At 33.8% G+C, this 25,638-nt stretch overlaps 1 protein-coding gene across 1 annotated transcript in view; it reads right to left on the bottom strand.

Moving 5' to 3' along the window:
- Positions 1–2,092: 2,092 nt before the first annotated feature.
- Positions 2,093–25,638, bottom strand: part of LOC105049491 (L-type lectin-domain containing receptor kinase IX.1-like) — a 34,445-nt gene continuing 10,899 nt past the window's right edge. Inside the window, 4 exon segments of the mRNA XM_010929148.2 lie at positions 2,093–2,505; positions 3,911–5,150; positions 5,153–5,513; positions 5,569–5,725. Coding sequence (XP_010927450.2) covers positions 2,093–2,505; positions 3,911–5,150; positions 5,153–5,513; positions 5,569–5,725 — 2,171 coding nt within the window.

The raw sequence follows: 25,638 nt of genomic DNA, 5'->3' as shown, positions 1-25,638 counted from the left end.
GGTCGTAGTCTAATTATGAAATCAATTAGGTCTCAATCCAATTAGAAATTAGTTAGATTAAGAACACCATCAATCTAGAGATTGATTTTTCTCATGTCAATGGATATCAGGAAAGCTCTTGATAATAGTGCTGGACTAGCAATCCTATTATCCAATAGAGTTTGATCCAATTAAACCTAAATCAAATTAAATTGAATCCTATTTAATTCAAAATTTGATTTGCATCTCTAAGATCAATTGAAACACGTCCTGTTATTCAATAGGACTGCATCCAATCAATCCAAAGCCAATCTAATTGAATTCAATTTAATTAGATTAATCCAATTTCATTGCTCAATCAAATTGAGTCAATAAAATCAAATTATTAATTAATTATTTTTTTAATTTATCAATTATTAGTAAATAATTTATTGCAACTTTTGCATAGGATTAATCATCAATCAATTGATAATTAAATTTTTTAATGATTCGTAATTATCGATCAGTCATTTGATGAGATAGATACTTCTATGTGTGTGACCCATAGGTTCGAACCTAAGCTGTAGCATAAAAATAATTTTTGTACCAATCGATTTAACCATCTAGCAATGATGATCCGATGTCCAGATAGGCTGAATGTATGCTCAGCAATATTTTAGAACCTACGTAGATATAGTTATCGTATAATTCATCCCTACGACTTAGATTCAACTATCAACCTAGGAAGAGTGGTCTACATTATGTCTCAACCTCAAAAATCTTGTGACTCCTCACTAGGACTACTTTGGTCAAAGTTTTGCTAAATTAAACACAGTGATGTATCATCTCCAATTTTACTTAGAGCAGTCAATCTCATCTTGACTCGCACTTAGACTTCATAAGTACTTAACTGCATCCAAAAACCTTCCGTCATCGAATTAGAAATTCGGATAGTCCGATACTAAAGCATAGTGAGTTGTTGCAAGTCATCGAGCAGCCTTAGATCAGAAGGACACTTATATCCATATCCCATCAGAGCAATCTTTGACAGCAAAGTGCTCCAGAGGTGGTCACGCTCAGTAAAATGTACTCCTACAAATCATCCGTATGCCATACCCATGTCACCATATACTTGGTTAAGAGGACAACCAACTAATATGGCATATAACGATCTATACTTGATATAATTATCATCTTTATAACAATTGTATCATTTGATCACGAGTAAAATTTAAGAACCATACAATAAATCCTCTTCTATCGTTTTGGAAGTAGCTCTAAGGATTTTATCATAACATATGAGTTCTATTTAGAAAAATGTATTCCTTATGATGAATCTACCAGATAAATTTATCATTTTATAATTTATATACATATATGGAGCACAATCATCTACAACTTGGATGATTAGCTTTAGGATACATTTTCAATAGGAGGCTAATATAGTAAAGATTACATCGGGCTGATGGAGTAACTTAAGGGATTCGGTTAAATTTTTTTTTTTAATATAGGGTGTCAAAGTGGAACTTGGACAAAATCAAGGGGACAAAAGTATAGTCATCTCTCATAAATAGGCAAGAGTAACTAGTAAAAAGTTTAATGTGACATCTTGCGAAGCATCATTATCACACAATCATCTTTTATATGTCTATAAAAAATGAAACCCCCAATTATTGGATTCCATTTGAAAAAAAGGGGGGAACTTCCCATCTTACTTCTCTTTGCAATTTTCCTAATGAACCCTGCTCCCGCTTAGATAGAATAGGAGCCCTTCTAGAACTAGATTTGTTTACCTTAAAAGCATGATTTGCCTGACTATGCTATTATTGTGAAAACATCAGGCACATTAGAAAGTTTTTTCTCGGAGGACAGAGCCAGAACCCGACGAGAAATATTTCGATACCCTTTATCATTGTAAAATTCTAATATTGCATCAAACCAAAAACACCACGTTTTATTTAAATCCTTTTACAACTACAACAGTGGGAAAAAAATCAGAAATAACATAAACAAGTAAAACTCACAAGCTTAACGTGTACAAAAAACCAAACTATAAGACTGAAATATAAACTTGCAAATCTAATATGTAATATCGCATTAATATCAGAATCTCTTGCCACAAAATTACCACCCTTCAGCCTTCTGACTTGATTGAGTTTGGAATACTAGAGTGGCTAGTATAAATATCAGATATTTCAACTGGAGGAGAACGTAAAAAACTGATCGGAGACGTGTCAGTTGACAAAGTCGGTAGTGGAGCATCAAATTTCAGAACATTGATGGCTTGCCTTATTGATGGCCTTAGCTCGTAATCCAAATGAGTGCACCATAGCCCAACAATCAGCAAGCACTCCATTTGTAGCTCATCAAACTCCATCTTTAACCTTTCATCGGCTGCACTCAGATGCATCCTTTTTTCATAAAGCTCCCACACCCACTTTACCAAATCCATTTCAACATAATTTAATGCAATAGGCTTTTTACCACAGGCAATTTCTAATATTACCACTCCAAAGCTGTAGACATCAGACTCTTTGTAAGCTTTACCTGTAAAATATTATGTTTCATTGAGTATGAAAAATAAATTTGTATAAATATGAATGCTCATTTTCAATTAAAAGAAAATAAATGTCATAACTCCACGATTAAGAAATATTAATCCTTACTGGATTCCAAACATATAGATACGTGTCTATCCAAATAAATTCAAGCAAGAATATTTGTCAATACTGTAACTAAATTAGCCATGAAAACTGGATTGTTATGGATTACTCTATGGTGATTTAAGATATTTATTTCAAACAAACATATCATAAGTATCCAAGGAAACCAGCAAATTAATTTATATAAAACTAGTTATTATCTACGTACATGCAAAAGCACAACACTGCTTAAGATTTTAGATGTAGAATAAATTTTGAATATATTTGATTTTATCCTTTGTCTTAATGGTAGATAATTATAATAAATTTATGGATCAACAATCCCATATACCTCCAACCTGCAGTCCTAAAAATAGAACAAATTCCCATTGCAAGCATATGACTTGAATAAAAGTAATTAAGGTGCCCAACCAACGTGCTCGTCCAGCTTCCAATCCATCACACTAATGAGAGGGGAACACCATCGCACTGTGAGTGGAGGACAGCATCGCACCATCAAACGTCGACCGTGGTTGGAGTATCACTATGAAAAGATTAATTAGGGAGATGGTATCCCTCACTCATATTCATGCCAAGTTCATGGTCCTGCATGGCTGTGTACTTCGCACTTTTTTGATCCCGTTCCTTTCCTTTTACCATGAGAATATATATTCACCGGCCTCTAAATCACATCAATGATGTTAGATAGGAAGCCGGACGAGTACGTCAGTTGGGCAACTTAGCATTATTTTTTAATTAGTCTTATTATTTGTCAATTTTTTTGAGGAAAGGCCATAGTCTAATGTCAATGTTAGAAAGTGGCTCTTTTATTGGTGCTGCCTACAAAATCCTAGGATAGGACGTGTTGTAAGACCTGAATTCTTGGTCCGAGACAGGCTCAAAGCCTGCTCTTCATTGATCTAAGCCGTGGTTATATATAGCAAGTACAGAAGTGGCTTATCTTTTATGCATGTTAGACAATTTGATCGTCCAACAGATAATTGGCTGCACATTTTACTCTCAAGTTTTACATGCATGCCATGAACATGTAGCATCCATCCGCTCCATGTTGCAATATTGCATGAATTAAAGTCAATGAAGCGGTTGTGCGATGCAAAACAAACCTCCTTCATATGATATCCCGTCAAACCTTTATCTCTCTATGCATGGGAGAAAAAAGAAGGGCAAGGGTAAACGATAACCCTATAAATCCAGCTAAACTAAAATTAAACAATTAAATTAAATTTCTATATATATTTTTAATTCAAATAATCTATCTTTATGAAATGCATCATAGAAATTTATATTACCTGTGAAGGTATATTCAGGTGCCATGTATCCCCAGGTCCCGGCCAACACAGTCGACGTTGTGGAGTCACTGTCATGGTCCACAAGTTTTGCCAATCCAAAATCTCCCAGTTTAGCGTTGAATTCTGAATCCAGCATCACGTTGCTTGGCTTCACATCTCTATGGACTACGCACTGCTCCCACTCCTCATGAAGATAGAGCAGCGCCGAGGCCAATCCCAAAGCAATCTTATACCTCTCCGGCCATGCAAGCAAATTCTCCTTATGGTATAGATGGTAATCCAGACTTTTGTTGGGCATGTACTCGTAGACAAGCAGCAGGTCATTCTTTTCATGACAGTAGCCAACCAGCTGCACAAGATTGCGATGCCTTAGCCGACTTATGATGGTGACTTCTGACAAGTATTCTTTGGTCCCTTGCTTGGAACCTCTAGATATCCTTTTGACGGCCACTTCAAGATTCGAGCCATGCAATACTCCCTTGAAGACCCCCCCGAATCCTCCCTCCCCAAGCTTCCCCTCCTCCGTAAAATTTTTGGTTGCACTCACGAGTACACTGGAAGGAATTCTCCTTGGCCCGCCACTTCTCTGAAATGCATCATCGATTAATGAATCGATAACCCTCTCCACTTGTTCCGTCGCTGTGCTGCGCTTCTTACATTGGCGATATCTGAAAACACATACAAAAACAAGCCCACATGCTACGACACCAGCGCCGATAGCAGACGCCAAGGCTTTATAACTTGAATGACTTGTTTGACACAAACCCGTGGAAGAGAAATTCCACGATAGAATGTGATGGGACTCGGTCTCTCCACCTGTTGCAGCTGAGAAGCCAATGACGCCTATATCCTGCAGGACTTCCCTCAAGTCAACAACATGAGATATGCTCCAATGCCTCGTAGCATCTGAGGTATTACGAAGAGAGACACTCAAATTTTTAGTAGTCGCATTGTAGCAAACACATGCATGAAATTCTTGCTCTCTGAAGCTAGCTTGCAAGTCCACATGCGCAACGGAGTAGATGGTGTGGACGTCAATTCCCACATGATTGTCGCTTGAATCATGGTACTCAACGTTTTTATGGCTATCAAACTCGATTGCCACAACGGTATTATTTCTGGTTTTGTTGGCTCCAAAAGTACTAAAGAGACCAAGAGTGCCACCATATGAATTCTTCGGGATCTCAGAAGGATACGACGAGAGGAAGAAGGCGAGCCCATCGGCATTCGCATTATACCGCTGAAGCTGCCCATCCTGAATAAGAAACACGTAGAGAAGTCGATGACTGAGGCGTCATCATAGAAGCGCACTCGGTCGCGATATGTTACTCTGCCTACATTCCGTTGAAAGGAGGAAGTGGAAGAGTCGCCTTCGTTCTTGGTGAGCTCGATGCCGGTGCCATCGAAGGAGGCATCGCCCTCGTAACGTAGGTTTTGTGTGTCCAGAGAATTACCAGAGAAGTTGAAGGAGCATGGGCTTGCAAGGGCGGTTAGGATGGACGAGAAGTGGAAGAGGAGCACCAATATTTGGACAGTGGGAACAAGGATTCTAGAGTCGGAGAGAGCCATGGTGGGAGGAGCAATCGTTCCAAGCCGTTTGGAGCTTTATAGACCTACCGATGATGGTGCCAACACAAGGTGGGCCACGATGGCTCTACGAGACTTCGACAACGTAACCAAGAAGACCACGAAAAGTCATGAAGTCTTCCCCAACGCCGCTTTCCGTTATTAATCCCAACTGGGGAAACTTCAAAGGCCTCACCAAGACTGTACTGGTTTCCACGAACGTACTTATATTTGTTTGGTTTAATTTATCTGATTTACCAAACAATCAAAGAACGAAGCATCAAGGAAAATCTTATTTGGATACGAGACAGAATAAACCGATAAGCGGTCCTTCCATTGAACGGACGGTTGTTTCTTTGGTCCCCAGTCTTTAGCAGATGTACATATTTATTCGCCAATGCATACATGATTAAAAAAGTAATTTTGTACACAGATATAAATGTGTGCAGAGACATTATAACTATATGCAGAGAGAATATAACTATATGTAAGGACTGGTATAAGTGTATCATGTAACTTTAAGGGTATGTACGTTGATCCTCTATAATTAGTGTCTATATGCAGGACTAAAAATTAAATGATAATAGTCAAAGGACTACATCTTAAAGCCTGATCAAAGAAATGACCAGGCATTAAAGAACAAAAATCATATGGGGCAGCTACTACAGAAAAAATTATGGGGCGGGCTTCTCATTTTGCCATATTTCTCCTAATACCAATCTTTAAAAAGAATCTAAAAATCAGAGACTCCTGCTAATAGAGTCGTTAGTTTTGTAATTAAAAATAAAAAAGCATGATTTTCTCTTTCTCCCTTGTTTGCATAATATGCTTTTTAGCAATATATGTTACATGGCCAATTGATACATATTTATTGATTTTCTAATACATACTGTAAGTTTTTTAATATGATATATATTTAGTAGTGATCTGATACATACCTTTAGATAATTCAATATATATTTTTTAAAAAATAGAGTTCATCAATACATAGTATATGGTCAGATGATTCACACTTAGTAAATTAGTCATCTAGCAAACTAAGATATCTCGTAAATTGATACACAGCTTTCAGAATATCATATTAACCAATATACACTGTATATTATGATGATATATACTCGTTAACCTTCTGATATATATTATAAGCTTCTTTAACATATATCTAACAATGATTCAATATATACTTTCAGATAAATTGTTATATAATTTTCAGAACATGCTTTTTACCTAAAGATATGTATTGGAATACTACTAGATATGTATTAAAAAAATCATAGTATGATTAAAAATCGATGAGTATATATTACCTAGTCGTATCATATGTACTAATAAATATAATATTTCAAAAACTATTTATTAATTTGCTTGAAGGTGTATATCAGATTATTAGATGACTAATTTACTAAGTATGTATCATCTGACCGTATTCTATATATTGATAAAATTTATATTCTAAAAATTATATATCAATTTATTTAGAGATGCGTAGTGACTTCTTGATGATTAATTTATTCAGTATGTATCGTATGACCATATAGTACATCCAATAAAAAATATATGCTAAAAATGAGGAAGAAAGATAATACCATATTCTTTTAATCATGAAATTAATAATTCATTATCTTTGATTTTTAGATTTATTCTTTAAGATTGTTGTTAAAAAAAATATGGTAAACTATAAAGCCAATCTCATAATTTTTTCTCTTGTGGCTGCCTCAATATTATTTTTGTTCAGTATTAAGTTCCATAAGAGAGAGTAAATTGATAATCCCTCCATCCATTGATAGCTTGGAACTTACATAAACTCGACTAACTTCACCCTGTACATCATTTTGTTAACCTTATTTTCTAGGATGGTGGCCAATCAAGTTAGCGTTCTACCTAAATAATTACATTTATAATTAGCTATAGAGCCGCATATGAGCCAAGTAGTTTAAGAGCAGGTCAGGCTCGACTTTTGGCTACCAATGATATTCGATAATTTGAGTAGAATATTTGATAATCTACTAGTTTGATAATTTAATAACCATTATCCTATGGATAGGATTTGGATGTGATGGACATCTCAACCAATAATCCAATAGAAATTACTCAGTAATTTACTTGTACAAATATAAATTTTATTCATCATCAATAAAACTTTTATACCTCTTTCTTGTGATTGGTAATGCAGAAGATGACTATTCCACCATTCATTCATCAAAAAAATGAAGTAAATATACCAAAACAAATAGAAGGAAAAAAAGGAAATTATATAAAAAATGGCTCCAATCAATGTCTCAAAAATCAATGGAGAGATAGGTGCTATGAAAAGGAATCTGAAAAATAAGGCATTAAAAACGTATCAAAGAGAAAGTGATTCCAAAATTTTCCAAAACTTTACTCTCGAGAGTAGACCAAGAGAAAACAAAGAATCATATAGACAACTAGGATTAATCAATTAAGTTTACATATGTTGAGTAGCTTAATTAACTCCAAAAATTTAATCTAATAGAGAAAGGGTTAATATTGTATGTCAAGCTTTTTATATCTGTCTCGTATATGACTTGGACAATGCATGCGGAGGAACTACAATGATTGGAATAAGTTAAGACAGTAGTCAGGTTCATTAAATAAACAATTATGATGGAAGAGATTCACTCCAATGAACCTTTATATTGATCCCATATATGTTGAGTAGCCAATTGATCTATGTTTACACCACATCCAAAACAACTATGATCTAAAGGTGGATACACCAAGGGAAGTGTAGAAGAAAATACCAAGGATGCAAGCTGAGTGACTGCGATGGAGATCAAGAGGGCAAGAGCTACCATCTTAGGTGTTTACATCACATCTTTTACTCAAAGTAGCACCTATGAGACTGCTGCTCGTTCAATAATGTGATGGACTTAGAATATGATAGGTGTAATAGGGTTTTGGATTAAGATATTGATGGAGATCAGAGTGATAGGGATCGTATAAGTGAAAATAGTCAGATCGACTAAAAGACATAATAACATAAGCCAAATAAAAAAGACAACTAGGATGAACTGTAACAAAAGAGGCTAAAGGAAAACTAGTAACAAATCGACATCAATTCAGTGCATTTATCAGCCAAATGGGCGGTATATAGTCGACCATTTTGATAAACATGAAAAGTGAGAGGATAGTTGGCATTAGTTGTTAGAATTATTGGAAGTAGAGACTAAATGGAGGCTTCCATCATTAGATTTGATAGTTACTATACTATCTATCTTTTAGTTTAAAAAAATAGATGAACTCTAAATGAGAAGACTTTTTGACACATCAATAAATCTATTTTCTCTTTAATTTACCTTTATCTTTCTTGTTCTTATTTTGCCAATAGGACTTTAATCTACTATTGAAGTACTAGTAGTAGTAGTAGGTCATTTCAATTGTAGCCCTACTACACCCTTGTTCTATACTATCTTTTTTTGAACAACTTTCATCAACTTTCTTTTGATCCCACCATTCTATGTTTGATTAATCCAACTCTACTTTGCTGCAGGTTTGTGATCCCATCCTGATAGCGAATAGAGAAAAATCCCAAAGCTTAAGGCAACAGTGAAAGGACCAACAATGTATATCAAGTCTAATAGAGCATGTCTCTTTTCCTTTTATTTTTTTTTTAAAGGAAAGCATGCCGCCGAACTACTAAATTCCTCTTTTTCCACACATTTCATAGTTTTTTATTATTCAATATATACAATTTATATATGAATGTTGCATGTTAGTAGATTAACATATCATCTTTAGGATTCATATAAATATCAATTTAGGGTAATTTGTATGAGGCAAGGCATGCCCAACTATTTGAACTTGACTAATTTATACAACGGGATCTTTCTCTCTTTTTTTTTTTTCAGAAATAAAATAAGTAAATAAATAACTATTAATCTAAGCAAAAATAGAATGTATGGTCATGAAAAAAGTCATAGCAGTTGTTTGCTAGCAGGTGAATGTAACGTCCCAATCCAACTTGTTGGATCCGAAATCATACGGTCCAAAATGCTATAGCCCAAATTATGGTTGTAGCCTACTTAAATTATTTTATACTCTATAAACTTTTCTATCCCTCTGATGTGGGACTGTTACAATCTTCTCCACTTTAAATCTCTAATGTCCTCGTCAGGATCTATCTGGCTCCAGAATTTTCTCCTAGTATACATTCATATGAGACTCCGGATGCAAGCCCACCGGAATGCACAGTCTTCTAGCGTGGCCCTATATGATAGTACCATTTGTAACGTCCTAACCCAATTTATTAGATCCGAAACTATGCGGCTCAAAATGCTATAGCCCAAGTTATGGTTGTAGCCCACTTAAATTATTTTATACTCCACTAATTTTTTCTATTCCACCGATGTGGGACTATCACACGAAACAACTCAGAATTATAGCCAAAAAAAATTATAAATGAAAGATTTCATTATTTGCTAGTAGCCTCGCGTTGGTTGGGACAGTAGGCTTTGCTTGCCACGATCCTTGTTTCAGCTCAGATTTGAGAGTGATGACTTGGTAAATTTAGATTGTCTCAATCTCCCTAGAATGCTCGTTTAACGGCTATGGAAAAATGGAAAAAATTACAGTCAGTTGTGGGTTAAATGTACATGGTGTTACATGTCATTGTTTGACTACAGATGAATGGACAGAAAATTTTTGAGCAAAAGTGTTGGATATGACTTGAGTTTATAAGCTTGAACGAGCTAAACGGGGATCTTTCTTCCACAGTGAAGCGAGAGGAGCATAATGCAAAGAGTGAAATCAGTTCGGATCTAAATCAACTTATTTGATTATATATATCGCTTGTAATCTTAAAAGAAGAATATAATTAACTATTCTAGAGATCGGATATATTGACTGATAGAATTTGAGAGGAAGTCTTACTCTCTAGATGTTTATTTAAGATTTTTATCAGATGTTTATTTCATTTTCCTGATGGAGGAAAGTCATGCAGATTAATTAGCTCTAGGCTGGATTTTGTATCTTTACAACTAAGCCATGACTAGATTTAAGTATAGATTAAGAGGTTGGTGAGGGAGCAATTCAAAGTCGTGGACAGAAATATTATTCAAATGATAGAGTAAGCAAGTTTGTCACGGTTACTCTATGGACGGTAATTAATTCTAAATTAGTGAAACGAGAATCACATTCTTTGATTTTGTAAGTCAAAAAGTTAAACGAATGCTTGCAACTTTCCATATATAATGATTGGATATTGTGGAAGCTTCAAATTGTAGGGACCTTTGTTTTTTATTGTATAAATCTTGTGTAAATACACCTACAGGAATCGAAAAATAAAATATATATATAAGAAATTAGAAAGAACATCTGTCATCGTAACCACAATATAGGTCTATATAATTGGCCACATATGACATCATCCAGTCTGTAGTACTATGCACTTCTTTATAAATATATGTCACCTCGTTCGAGCATAGAGTTGTTCAACTCTGTTGTAGTTTCTAATTAACTAGTGATGTCATAAAATGCTTGAACCTTAGCTAATTGTTAAAATCCAGTTGGAAGAACATGCAACTCTAGCTTTGTGAATACCATGACCCCAACTTGCTAAAAGAGAAAGTTCAGTAATGAGAGGGTCCACTCATCCACAATACCTATTCCAATCGCAATCTTATTCGTCTCATACAAAATTTAATTAAATGATAATATCACTCTCGTCATACAGAAGTTGCGATCCTAGCAAGCACAAAAGAATGGTATGGTCAATGTAATAATTGTCAAATAGCACATGTTGTTTGGCTTCTACTACAGAATAACTTTTGAAATGGTGGGAATTATTTAAAACATAATGACCACATAACACCCTATAAAAAATGTTGCATACAATGACCATTATAGTTTTATAATTGCCACTATTTTAGACCATCATCTAACTTTCCAATGTAGTTTGATGCGCAAGATGTTTGACTCTGCAATCTGTTGACATAGTAACAGGCATGACATATTTACCCTCTAAGCATTTTTATATGATAAGGAAAAAAAGAAAAAAAAAACTGACGAAAATTGATGGCATGTACATTTATGATTCATTCGGTACTGCTTTTGTTTGTTGCCATTGTTCTAAAAAGTCTAATGCTAAATTTGAATTAGATTAGCATGAAAATGAAGCTCTTTATTTTTTTCAATTGTTTGTAAAATCTTTAGAGCTTTTAGTCGTAAAGATATTTATTTTTTAAAAAATGAGTAAAAATAAGAATAATGAATGGTAGAAGTTTTGTGCCAATTGTTATTTTCAACGGCAATCTCCATTTAGTCAGCATTGTGGGAACAAGGACACAAAAATCAACAAGATAGAAAAATCGGCACTGTCGGTGCAGTCTACAAAAAAAAAAAAAAAAAAGAAAAAAAATTTTGTGTCAGGTGCAATGCATCTCTAGAAGGCAGTCATAAAGATCTGCAAGGTGGGAAATCGGGAAGAATTTTTTAGGTGCGGTGGGAACCAGGAGAGATATAAACAACCAGGTTGCAATTCCAAATGAGTCAGAGATTCTGCAAGGTCGTCACAAATAATAGCAAAGAACATTCCAGCTCTCTGTCATTAGTTCTCCACCAAATCTCTATATGGTCTTAGACGATCATAAATGATATTATAGCAGGTTGGGCTCATATTTCATGGAATTTGGGGGACACTGCAGCATGAATCTTTTTGGAACTAAGTATGTATCGATCACGATATAATGCTCGTGAATTGAATTGAATTGAATTGGACCAAGATTCTGAGCCTGACAAAAAATGTCAGAACTTTAAAATGGATGCAAGTTGTTTAGATGGTCTCTACAGCCTACAACATAAATACCGCATGGTCTACCTCATGTGTAAAATTAGCATAAAAGATCATATTCAGGTTTGAGACAATTCCAAAAGATCTAAGTTGTCATGAATCAAGATGAAGTAGAGGAATTGCAAAAATACCACATCCCCTTGCATATCACACCAACTCCTTTTCACCTAAGCAATTAGATAATGGCAAAAGTCTTTAAAAAAGGAAAAAATTGGCATGCCCAACCTTCGTAGAAGAAACTAAGGACTTGTTTGATTCATGGGAAATGGAGGGAGGAAAAGGCAATTTCTAAAAAACGGTGAGGAGTTCTTTTGTTTGATTGAAGTTTTAAGAAAGAGAATAAAAAAAGCTGAAAGACACTTTTATATTTTACGAGAAGTGAAAACCCAAGGAGAAGGTATATTTTGGGACTTCTATAGGATGAAAATTAATAATTTTTTTTTTCAAAAATATCTTTTTAAGATGTATGGTGGAAATTCTGTAAAATATCAATGGATGGTTAAATGAAATACTGAGTAGTGATATATTCTTAATATTTATATTAATATAATATTATATTTAATATTATATTTATATCTATGTTAATAAATTTATTATATTAAAATATTAATATATATTAATATTATGTTAATATAATAAATTATTAAGATCTAATATTATATTATAATATATTAATATTATATTATATTAATATAAATATAATATTATTATTTATACAAAATTTGAGAGTAAAAAGATATAATCTTATATCTATTGAGGGTATAATAGATATTTTATATAATTTTTTTATCAAAGTGGATGCTTAACTAAATATAAGCTATTCTGAAATAAGCTGCTTTTTCATGGTCAAACAAATATGCCAAAATCATATTCCAAAAATTATTTCTTCAGAAGAAAAGTTCTTTCAAAAAACCAAACAAGTCCTAAAACTTTACATGTCATAGAGAATGGATTCTTTACATCACAATTTGTCATGCAGTGCCTTGTTTGCATCCATACATCAAGTTGGTAACATTATCCATGTCTTTCCAATGAGCTGGGTGGGTCTAAATCCAATCTACACTTGGATGGCCAGAGCTAGGTGGCGGAGTTAGGCAGGAAGGAGGTGGTAACCCCTCCTTTTATTTTTTTTTAATTTCTTAAAAAAGATAACAAAAGAAAACTAATCTTATAACAACATAGAATTTTAATCAAAAGCTAGTGGAATATATCATTTGAAATCATTAGTACTTTATAAGTATCCAAAATCTAACCAATATATAGTCAATTTGAGAATAGATACGTACCTGCATGGGTCGTTACGTACTCTCTCTGTAAAGGTCACTCGGGCCTGATCCACTTGACTGGCTTGACAGGATTTGGCCCATCTGCAACCGACTTGCATGTGCTTTACACATGCTGGACAGTAGCAGACTCCCTATCGAGTCTGCTTTCCACTGCAATCGCCAGTGAATCCAAGAAGAAAATGGAGATCTTGGTCGAAACCCTATATCTCTTTTATAAATAGCCACCCCTTCCTTGCTATGACCCTCCACCATTGAGCAATGGCTCTCTCTCTCTCTTTATCCCTATTTTTTCACTTTCCTCTCATTTAGCCATCAAAGATTAAGATTGAAGAATGCCGCTGGAGCCAAGATAAAGCCTTAGCCTTACTTTCTTTTTCTCCCCCTTCTTAACACAACCTTAAAGTATCACTACCGGCTTCGATTTTGCTAGAAATCAAATAAAAATAGTCCCCCATTTAGCGCCCTTACTTTGCTCTTTCTTACATTTTTTTGGCCACTGGCACCGCCGCTTCTTGATACCAGGCACTTGGTTGAGTCCCTTGACCTCTCTACCAAATCTTTCTCGACGAAGCCATGACAATCAGAGAGTAGTCAATGGCCAAAAACAAAAAAAAAGCTTCAGTTCTCCTATTTTTCTGGGCTTTTTCTATCATATCCCAAATTTGAAACATGACATGATCGTGCTACCATGGGTGTTACCCACAATAACATAAAACCCCATAAAGGTAATCTTTGTGAATGATTATACAATAATAAATATGATGTAAAATTTATTTTCATTTATTAAGAAAATAGGTGCGGCCACAGAGCATCTAACGTAAATCTTCAAAGCTACAAACTTATTATTTATAGCCATAAACTATTTATTAGCTTGCTATTTGTTTTGTAGTTTATTATTTTGAAGTTGCTTAACATATCCCTTCCCGCTCCTAGCAGCTTTATTCATCTAAAAAAAACAAAAAAGAGGAAGGGCTACAAAGCTCAGTAAGTAGCGATGCACCATCTTCCTAAATCAAACATAAATTTTCTATAATTTGATGCATCATTTGGAAGATAATTTTTATTATAAAATAAGGTATTTCATAGTCACAATAAGATAATAAACTGCATAGTAGCAATCCAATCATGTCTATATCAATCATGCATGACTACAAAAATAAATTCAAGTTTAATATGAAAAAAAATTACGGTGATCAAGTATTTGTTATTTAGCCATATCATTTTTTTTAAAATAATGCTCAGAAATTTCTTGTGGCGCTATGGTCAGTATACCCAAAATGAAGCAGTGCTAAATTATTGCTCCAAGAATTGATTTTGATGATCACAAACCATTTGAGGGGACTACTAATGTGTTTCTTATCCTTGAAGATTATTTATGTGATATTTCAGGTAGTCGAAGAAATTGAGTTTAAAAAATCTCATCTAGCATGCTAAAGTTGAAATTTCTGCAAGATGGAGAAATTTTTGAAGGCTTTTGAGAGTGTCCAAGTCATTTGAAAGTGTTTGGAAGTATTCTAATAAGTTTCGAACTTTAAATGTATGAAAAATTGAATGGGCATAAAATGAGACGATCCATCTAGGTTATCCCCTTTCATTGGGTAGCCGGCACGCTTCATTTTGGCTCATGATATGCAGTGGGACGACTCATTTGAAATGACCCATGTAGTGGGATGACCTACCTGGGATGACCCCTGAGATCCTGAGACCAAAACAGAAAGCTGAACTTTCTATCTGATCAAATGAGGCATCCCATGAAACTTTTCAGTCACAGTGGGATGATCCACCTGGGATAATCTATTCTGGCAGAGTTCATAATGACTAGTTTTTAATTCATTTTTGGTACATTTAATGTGCATTAAACACTCTCCAACAGCTCTAAACCAACTTTAAGACATTCTCAAGGATAAATGATGACTATAAATACTCTCTTGAAGTGAAAAATCATAAGATTTTACAAGCATTCAATTTTAAATCTGAGAAAAGCTCATTCAGTCCTAAAAGAGAGAGAAGAAATATTTAATCACTTCACCAACCACTCTCCAGCAGCAATCAAGTATAGAATTTTTTGAGGATGTTCAGCAAAAGTTTCTTCCCCTTGAGTATTATATTTTTATTACATTTATTGTATCTATTAAAGGAGATTATGTGCTAAATTTTTGTGCCCTATTTTTTTAAATTGTATTTGGGTTTTTGAATTTTGAGAGTTCCAAAACTCGATTGGGTTGATCTGAACCTTGAATCAGATTGTTGACGGTTGGCTTGTATCCAAAAAATAAATATTCTTACTTGGATAGCACGGATCGGAGGTGTCCGATGTGGTGTAATCTTTAAAATCTATTTAGTAGATTGAATTCTTAAGTAGAGACTTGGGAGTGGATGTAGGTGCAAGGTTGGCACCGAACCACTATAAATTCTTTATGTTTGTTGTACTTGTCTCTTTTTACTTATTTTTTGTGCCCTATATTTGCAATCTTATCATTTGTATTAGAATTTATTTTTATTGAAATTTAATCCTCTCCACTCAAATACTTTAGCATATTGTTTTAGTACACTAACCTTTAAAATTTTAAAGAGACCTAATTTATCCCTCCTCTTGGGCTCCATATCTTGACAACAAGTGGTATCAGAGCCCGATGCTCTAGTTCTTGCTTGATTTAACCATCAAGAGTTAAAGATCAATAGCAGTCCAATTTAGCACATCCCTAGCCGAGGGACAATCCATAAATCGACCTTCACTTTTTGATGGGTCAAACTACACCTATTAAAAAGCTCAGATAAAAATTTTATTCAAGTACTTGACTATGACATGTGGAGTGTCATAGTAAATGGACCACACACATTCACTAAATTGATTGATGATGTGTCTCTCCCTAAGTCGGAAGATGAATAAAATGAACTTGATAAGAAAATGGCTCGGCTCAATGCTAAAGCCATGAATATTTTATATTGTACTTTAGATTCTAATAAATTTAATCATATTTTCACATGCAACTCAGTTAAAAGATTTGGGATAGATTAGAAGTCACACACGAAGACACAAACTAAGTAAAAGAATCTAAAATCAATATGCTTGTGTACAACTATGAACTGTTTAAAATGAAACTTGAAGAAATAATAACTCAAATGTTCACTTATTTCATTGACATCATAAATAGTTTAAAAAGTCTTGACAAATATTATTCTAACAGTGATCTTATGAGAAAAGTGCTCATGTCCTTACCAAAATCATGGGAGGCAAAAGTCACTGCAATCTAAGAGGCCAAAGATTTGAATACTCTACCATTGGAGGAGCTGCTTGGATCCCTCATGACTCATGAATTGACCATGAAGCAATACACCGAGGACGAAACTAAAAGAAAAAGGACCATAGCTCTCAAGTCGACAGCTCAGGAAGAAGAAGACACAGAAAAATCAGACAATAGCGAGAAAGATGAGGACTTGGCCCTGATTATCAAAAAATTTGGATGCTTCATGAGGAGAAAAAGATAAAGGACCAAGAGAAGACCACCAGTCAAGGAGGAGCCAAGTAGAGAAAAAAAAAATAGCCCATTATCTGCTATGAATATAAAAAGTCAGACCACTTCAGATCAGAATGCCCCCAGCTTAAGAAAGGCTAAAAGAAGTTCAAGAAGAAGAAGACCATGATGGCTATATGGAGTGATAGTGATGACTCCAACACTGATGAAGAAACTCATGAAGAAGCCAATCTGTGTCTTATAACACATGAAAATGAGATATCACCCGAAACTTAAAGTGAATTTACTTATGATGAACTGTTAGAAGCTTTTCATAACTTTTGAATAACCTAAAAGAATTAGAAATAAAAAATAAAAATCTGAAATCAAGAAATCATGCATTAGCTAAGGAAAAAAAAGAAGTTGATAAAAAAATGAAGAATTTCAATTAAAGAATTTATCTCTAATAAAAAAAAAGATAAACTTTTTAGTCAAAATAAAACTCTTGGGAAAAAAAATTAAAAACTAAAGGAAGAGGTAACCAAGTTAAAATCTATACTTGACAGATTTACATTAAGTTCAAACAAACTTCAGATGATCATTGACAGTCAAAAAGCTGTATATGATAAAGTCGGACTTGACTATAACACTCTAAGAAAGCAAAATTTTTGAAAAATATTTTTATCAATACATCTACAAGAAAATTGCCAAATATTATTTGTTTTAGATATGGCAAGGTAGGGCATAAAGCTTATTCATATTTATCAAATAAATTTGATATTAGAAATATTAAAAATTATGGGTTCTAAAAGAAATCATTGTGACCAACTCTAAAGGACCAAGTTAGCTTGGGTACCTAAGGTTAAAAGTTGATTTCATATGTGCAGGTGTGTCTTGCATCCCAAGCAATAAAATGGAAGTGGTATCTCGACAGTGGATGCTCAAACACATGACTGGTGATGAATCTCAATTCATCACATTGGAAGCAAAAAAATGGAGGATGGTCACCTTTGGAGATAATGACAAAGGGAAGATCATCGATATTGGTAATATTGGTATCACTCCCTCTACTTGTATTAAAAATATATTATTTGTAGATGATCTTAAGCATAATCTTTTAATTATTAGCCAATTATGTGATAAAGGTTATAAAGTAGTTTTTGAATCATCTATATGTATAGTAACTAGTCCCATTGATGTTAGCATTAGATTCATTAGACATAGGTATAGCAATGTTTACATAGTTGATTTGGAGGATCTATCCTTACAAAATATGCAATGCCTTATGGCTATGAATGCTAAAATTAATGGGACTAGTTGGCTTTGACACCATAGGCTTTCACATATTAGTATGCACACACTTTCTAAAATCATTAAAAAAAATTAATTTTTGGTTTGTCAAAAATTAATTTTAATAAAGATAAAATTTGTGATGCATGTCAATTAAGTAAATAAACAAGAATTTTTTTTAAATCTAAAAATATTTTTTTAATTTTAAACCTTTAGAACTCTTGCATATTGATTTATTTGATCCTACAAGGATAATTAGTCTAGAAAGAAAGAGATATGGTCTTGTAATCATTGGTGATTTTTTATGTTTCACTTGGGTTTTGTTTTTAGCTTCTAAGGATGAAGTATTTTCAGTATTCTCTAAGTTTTGCCGAAAGATTTTGAATGAAAAAGGTTTACCAATTATTTCTAATCGAAGTGACTATGGCACTGAATTTGAAAATAAAAATTTTGAAAAGTTTTGTAATGAAAAGGACATAGATCATAACTTCTCGACACCTAGAACATCATAATAAAATAGAGTTGTTGAAAGAAAAAATAGAATCCAAAAAAAAATATCCCGTACCATGCTATATGAAAGCAAACTCTCAAAATATTTTTGGACAGAGGCAATTAACACAGCATGTTATATCTTAAACCATGCTTTAATAAGATCTATTTTAAAGAAAATACCTTATGAATTATGAAAAGGTAGAAAATCTAATATAGGTTATTTTCATATTTTTAGTTGTCGGTGTTTTATTTTGAATAATGGCAAAGATAGCTTAGGCAAATTTGATGCTAAATTGATGAAACTATCTTTCTTAGCTATTCCACTTCTAGCAAAGTCTTTAGAGTATTCAATAAAAGAATACTAGTAGTGGAAGAGTCAATTCATGTTGTTTTTGATGAAACTAATGATCTTCCATTAAGGAAGAGAGAGGATACTGATGATGCAGGTATCATAGAAGATGGGATGAAAGAACTCACCCTCCATGACTCAAATGAGCAAAACAAAGATCAATTGGATGAAAGCGTCAATGATCAGAACATTCAAGAACAACATCAAGACACAGATAAACTTTCAAGGGAATGGAGGTATGTCCACAATCATCCTAAAAAATTAATAATTGATGATCCAACACAAAGAGTAAGAATTAAATCTTCACTTAGAGATGTTTGTAATTATATAGCTTTTGTTTCACATCTAGAATCTAAAACAATTGATGAAGCTGAAAAGACCATAACTAGATAATTACCATGCAAGAAGAGCTAAACCAATTTGAAAGAAACAATATATGGATACTAGTTACTAAACCTAAAAATCACCCCATAATAGGAACTAAATGGGTAAATAGGAACAAATTAGATAAAAATAAAAATATAATAAGAAACAAAACAAGATTAGTTGCTAAAGGATACAATCAACAAGAAGGAATTAATTTTGATAAAATATTTGCTCCTATTGCTAGACTAGAAGCAATAAGAATGCTACTTGCTTTTGCTTATTTTATGAACTTTAAATTATTTCAAATGGATGTTAAGAGTGCTTTTCTTAATGATTATATTGCTGAAGAAGTATATGTAGAACAATCTCCTGATTTTGAAAATCATAAATTTTTAGATCATGTGTTTAAGTTAAACAAAGCTTTATATGGATTAAAATAGGCTCCTAGTGCATGGTATGAAAAATTAAGTAAGTTTTTATTAGAAAATAATTTTTCAAGAAAAAATATTGATACTACTCTTTTTATAAAAAGAAAAGATAAAGAAATTCTAGTTATACAGATATATGTTGATGACATTATATTTGGATCTACTAATGAAGATTTTTGTCAAGAGTTTGTCAAGCTCATGCAGGGAGAGTTCAAGATGAGCATGATGGGAGAACTCACTTTCTTCTTCAAACTTCAGATTAAATAAACAAAAGAAGGGATCTCCATCATCCAAAGTAAGTACACAAGAGAATTGTTAAAGAAATTTAGAATGGAGAGCTCAAAAATTATAAGTACACCTATGACCCCTTCTTGTAAATTAGATAAAGATGAGCATGGTAAAAATGTTGATTCAAAATTTTATAGAGGCATGATAGGCTCTCTGTTGTATCTGACTGCTAGTAGACCTGATATAATATTTAGTGTATGTATGTGTGCTAAATATCAATCTAATACTAAGGAATCTCACTTAAATACTGTTAAAAGAATTTTTAGATACTTAAAAGGAACACAAAACCTAGATTTTTGATTTTCAAAACAATCTTCTATGGACTTAATAGGTTACTCAGATGCAGACATTGCTGGATGTAAACTAGACAAAAAAAGTACTAGTGAAACTTACCAATTTTAAGAATAAACTTAATCTTTTGGTTCAGTAAGAAGCAAAATTCAGTGGCATTGTCTATGGTCGAGGCTGAATACATTACAGCTGAAAGTTACTGTGCTTAAATCCTGTAGATTAAGCAACAACTCATAGATTTTGACATTGAACTTAAAAATATCCCCATAAAATGTGATAATACTAATACCATCAATTTGATCAAAAATTTAATTCAACATTCTAGATTAAAATATATTGAAATTAGACATCATTTCATAAGAAAAAATATTCAAAATAATGATATAATACTTAAATACATAAACACTGAAAAATAACTAGCTGATATTTTCATCAAAGTATTAAATGAAAATAAATTTTATGAAATTAGAAGAGAATTGAGCATCTTAGATCTTTCTGCTTGAATTTCAATCATAATTTCACTTCCAAATCCTTCTAAAATCTTCTGACATCATTATCTTAATTTTGAGAGCCGTCTATCTTTTTTTTGAGATTTTTATAAGTCAATTAAAAATTATTAGTGCTATTCAGATATCTTTTTGAATTTTTTTTGTTAAAATACTGAATCAAAAATATATCAAAATTTATCTGGGCTTCTCATGATCATCTCAACTCGATATGATCAATTTTAATTTTTTTTTTCAAATTTTTTTATTTTTAAATCTTTCTTTCATCATCTGAATCTTTTCTGGATGGAACGATCCATGTGGGACATCCCAATTGATGGGATAAACTCTTTTTATGTGAGTCGACTAGAATCCTGTTTCATTAAAAGGGCCTCTAGGGCGTCTCAAATCTCAAAACCCTTCATCTCTCTCTCGTCCCAAACCTAGGAATCTCATTCTAGATCTCCCAAAAACTCCAAAATCCCATAAAATCGTGGACCACTCTCTTCAATTTTTTTGATCTCACGGCTCACTCTCTTGATTTTCCCAAATTCCAAATCCTAACCCACAGAATCCATAAGAAACTCTCCAAAATCATCCTCTCCTCTTAGTTTCACTTCAATCCACATCCTTCTCCACCTTTTTGACCATTATTCATCCTCTTCTTGGGACATGGCCCCCAAAATGAGAATGCCACAAAGAAGAAAGTTTGTTAGATCCTTAGAGGCAGAGGAAAGGAGGAAGAAGGCAGCACATGAGCCGACCCAAGCATCTCCACTGATCACTCCAAGTAAGATTCTCCTATCTGCAAGGAAGGTTGCTTTGGATAGAAATATAGACTTCAAATTTTTGAGGCACGATGGTTTTTCTATTGAAAAAAAACTAATTAAGCAAGGGTGGAAGTCTTTCTTAAGTTTGTCTGAGCAAGTGTATATTGATTTGGTAAAAGAATTTTATTCAAATTTAGTTTTCTCGATAGTATTTTGAGATCTACTATGAAGAAAGTCCAAATTATCTTAAATGCAACTAGCTAGGCTAGGAAGATTCCTTCAGATGCCTTATGAGGGTAGTTGCCTAGATGAGCTATCCAAAAAAGAAATTGGACTTAGAACTATTCTTGGGAGAGATGATGTGGAAGGTTTTCTGAAAATTGAAGTCAAAGATCTAAGTGTGGAGATGAGGCTGCTCCACCACATGGTGTCTAAGATTTTCTTCCCAGAGGAGAAAGATATTATTTCATGACTGATAGAGATATTTATCTGATGCACCATGTAGTTTCTGAGACTCCCCTAAACCTATCTTTCTTGATGATGATGCCATAAGGGAAGCTTTGAATAGATCCAAGGCTCTCTTGCCATATGGCATGGCTCTCACTATGATTTTTAGGGAGTCTGGAGTGAGTTTTGAGGGGGAGATTGTCTGTAAATTGTCATATACTGACACCTACAACAACCACTCTCTTAGGCGCATGGGTTTTGTGATAGTTGATGGCCGTTGGGCCAAGGAACGAGCTGCAGCAGTTGAGGAGGAGGATGATGAGGAGGAGGAGCATGCTGAGGGGAAGGGTCCATCTTCTCCTGTGCTAGATTGAGTCTAGTTGTTCACTATGTTTCAGAGCCTGAGGTAGGACCCTCGATCAGAGTACCCCCATTGAGCCGTACTGTGCCTATTTTTAGCTTGAAAGATGTTGATATGGGACAGCTTGCTAAAAGAGTAGCAGAGATTTTATCTGTTCAATTGCAGCAGTTTCAGGATCAGCTTCTTCAGCAGTCTCACCAGTTTCAACAGCAGATTCTACAGCAGGTTCTCCAGCAGCAGGCACAGCAATAGCCACAGCAGCTTCATCCAGCTCCACCAAGTGCTTTCTCTATCCTTCCTTGGACTCTTCTATTGTGCCACATATTTTCTCTTTGATGGAGCTCTTGTCTGACTTGATACTAGACTGGAGGGTGTGGAGATCTCCCTTCTCAGATTCAGTGGCTGGATTTTGATATAGAGAGAGGTTAGATGGGTTGTAGTCTCTCTCTCTGCTGGAGTAGGCACATCGACTTCTTCTACGTCGCAAATGGATGACCTGGCTCGAGAGATAGAGAGACTCCACAACCAGCTTCGTTCTTCTCTTGAGTTGCTTCGGACAGACATTAAAGACTCCAGAGACTTCATATCTGCTGATTTAGATGGGCTTCGACTTACTGTGAGGGGGATCTTATCCCAGCTTGATGCCATCAGAACTCAGTTTCAGTCTAGACCTCTTGCATCTAGTGAGCCAGTCTTTGTTCAGCCTATAGCTTTTCGTCCTCCGACATCTTCCTCTCGATCTAGATTCTTCAGTCGAGGATGAGGCTGATCATGTCTCACCTTTCTTGATCTCATGCTCGATATCCAGTCTTATTGATTTCATCATTTTGTATTAGATTACTTAGTTATATCTTGTGGATTGGATGTATGAGAGCTTTATGCTCTTTATGACTCTTATAACCTCTCTTTTTGGTGTTAATGAATGAGGTTTTTATTATTTTATTTGGCTCATTTCTTTTTTGGATGATTGCCTATTATACTTGAATGAATGCACTGTTGCATTAATATCTGATATGCAATCATAAAAAATCTTACTCCCTTTAGTCCATTTTTTTGATGATGTCAAAAAGGAGGAGAATTGTATCATAATGAAGAAAGTAGTGTATCATTTATCTATTTTTTTTTATATTTACATGCTCTTTTTAAAAAAATTTTTTGATACAGTATTTGGCACTGATACGTCTCTGATACGTTCATATTTTTTTTACTCTGATACATCTATTTTTATCTTTACTTTGATACTATTTGAAAAATTACTCTGATATGTCTATTTTTTTTGAGTGCTCTGGTATTTCTGATAATTTTATTTTTACATGAATACCAAAATATCTTGACATATTTATTTTTAATTTTGCAAAAAACTCTAATTTTTTTTCTTTTAATTCTTATTCAAGTGGTGTCATTCTTGCTTCAAGATCAAAATATTCTTTCACACTTAGTGCTCTAATAACTAAAAATAAGGAAGAAAAGAACAAAACTCTTTTATGAATCATCTATGCTTCAATAAGAAAATTTTTCAAATTGAATACTCTTTATATAAGAAAGGAAGAGATCTTTTTCAAAATGATCAAAATAATCTAATTCATACAAGAAAGGGAAGGATTTTGATTGAATAAGAATAATTTTTTGAAATACTCTGATACCTTCACAAATGGTTTCAACAAAATAAATTAAATCATTAAAGTTTGCTAAAATATGTATATCATGATCCTCCATGTTGAATCTTTGGCATAATTCTACTAGTGCTTCATAAATCCAAATTCTTTGAGCTTTACAGATATATTTTATGAACACTCAAATATTTTGTCATCATAAAAAAGAGAGAGATTATTGCTTCAAGAATTGATTTTGATGATCACAAACTATTTGAGAGGACTACTAATATGTTTCTTGTCTTTGAAGATTATTTTTGTGATATTTCAAGTAGTCTAAGAAATTGAGTTTAAGAAACCTCATCTAGCATGCCAAAGTTGAAGTTTCTGCAAGATGGAGAGGTTTTCGAAGGCTTTTGAGAGCGTCCAAGTCATTTGAAAGCATTTAAAAGTATTCTGATAAGTTTCGAACTTTAAATGCATGAAAAATTAGGTTGGCATAAAATAGAACGACCCATCTGGGTCATTTCCTTTCATTGGGTAGCCGGTACATTTCATTTTGGCTCATGGCACGCAGTGGGATGATCCACTTGGGATGACCTATGCAGTGGAATGACCCATCTGGGATGATCCACCTAGGATTTTAAGATCAAAATAGAAAGCTAAACTTTCTGTCTGGCCAAATGAGGCATCCCATGGAATTTTTCAGTCACAGTGGGACGACCCACCTGGGATGATCAATTCTGGACGAGTTCGTAATGACTAATTTTCAGCCTATTTTTGATGTATTTAATGCACATTAAACACTCTCCAACGGCTCTAAACCCATTCTAAGACATTCTCAAGGATTAATAGTGACTATAAATACTCTCTTGAAGTGAAAAATCATAAGATTTTGCAAGCATTCAATTTCAAATCCGAGAAAAGCTCATTCAGCCCTAAAAGAGAGGAAAGAAGCATTTAATCACTTCACCAACCACTCTCCAGCAGTAATCAATTGTGAAATTCTTTGAGGGTGTTCAGCAAAATCTTCTTCCCCTTGATATTGTATTTTCATTGTATTTATTGTATCTATTAAAGGAGATTATGTGCTGAATTTTTTGTACCCTATTTTTTTAAAATTGTATTTAGATTTTTGAGTTTTGGAAGATTTCAAAACTCGATTGGGTTGATCCGAACTTGAATCAGATTGTTGAAGATTGACTTGTATCCGAAAAATAAGTGTTCTTACTTGGATAGTAAGGGTCGGAGGTGTCCGACGTGGTGCAATCCTTTGAATCCATTTAGTGGATTGAATTCTTAAGTAGGGACTTGGAGAGTGGATGTAGGTGCAAGGTTGACACCGAACCATTATAAATTTTTGTGTTTATTGTACTTGCTCTCTTTACTTATTCTTTGTGCCCTATACTTGTAATTTTATCATTTGCGTTTGAATTTATTTTTATTGAAATTCA

Source organism: Elaeis guineensis, chromosome 8, assembly GCF_000442705.2.
Source record: "Elaeis guineensis isolate ETL-2024a chromosome 8, EG11, whole genome shotgun sequence".
In the NCBI taxonomy this organism is placed as follows: domain Eukaryota; kingdom Viridiplantae; phylum Streptophyta; class Magnoliopsida; order Arecales; family Arecaceae; genus Elaeis; species Elaeis guineensis.
This window is presented reverse-complemented; position numbering and strand designations above follow the sequence as displayed.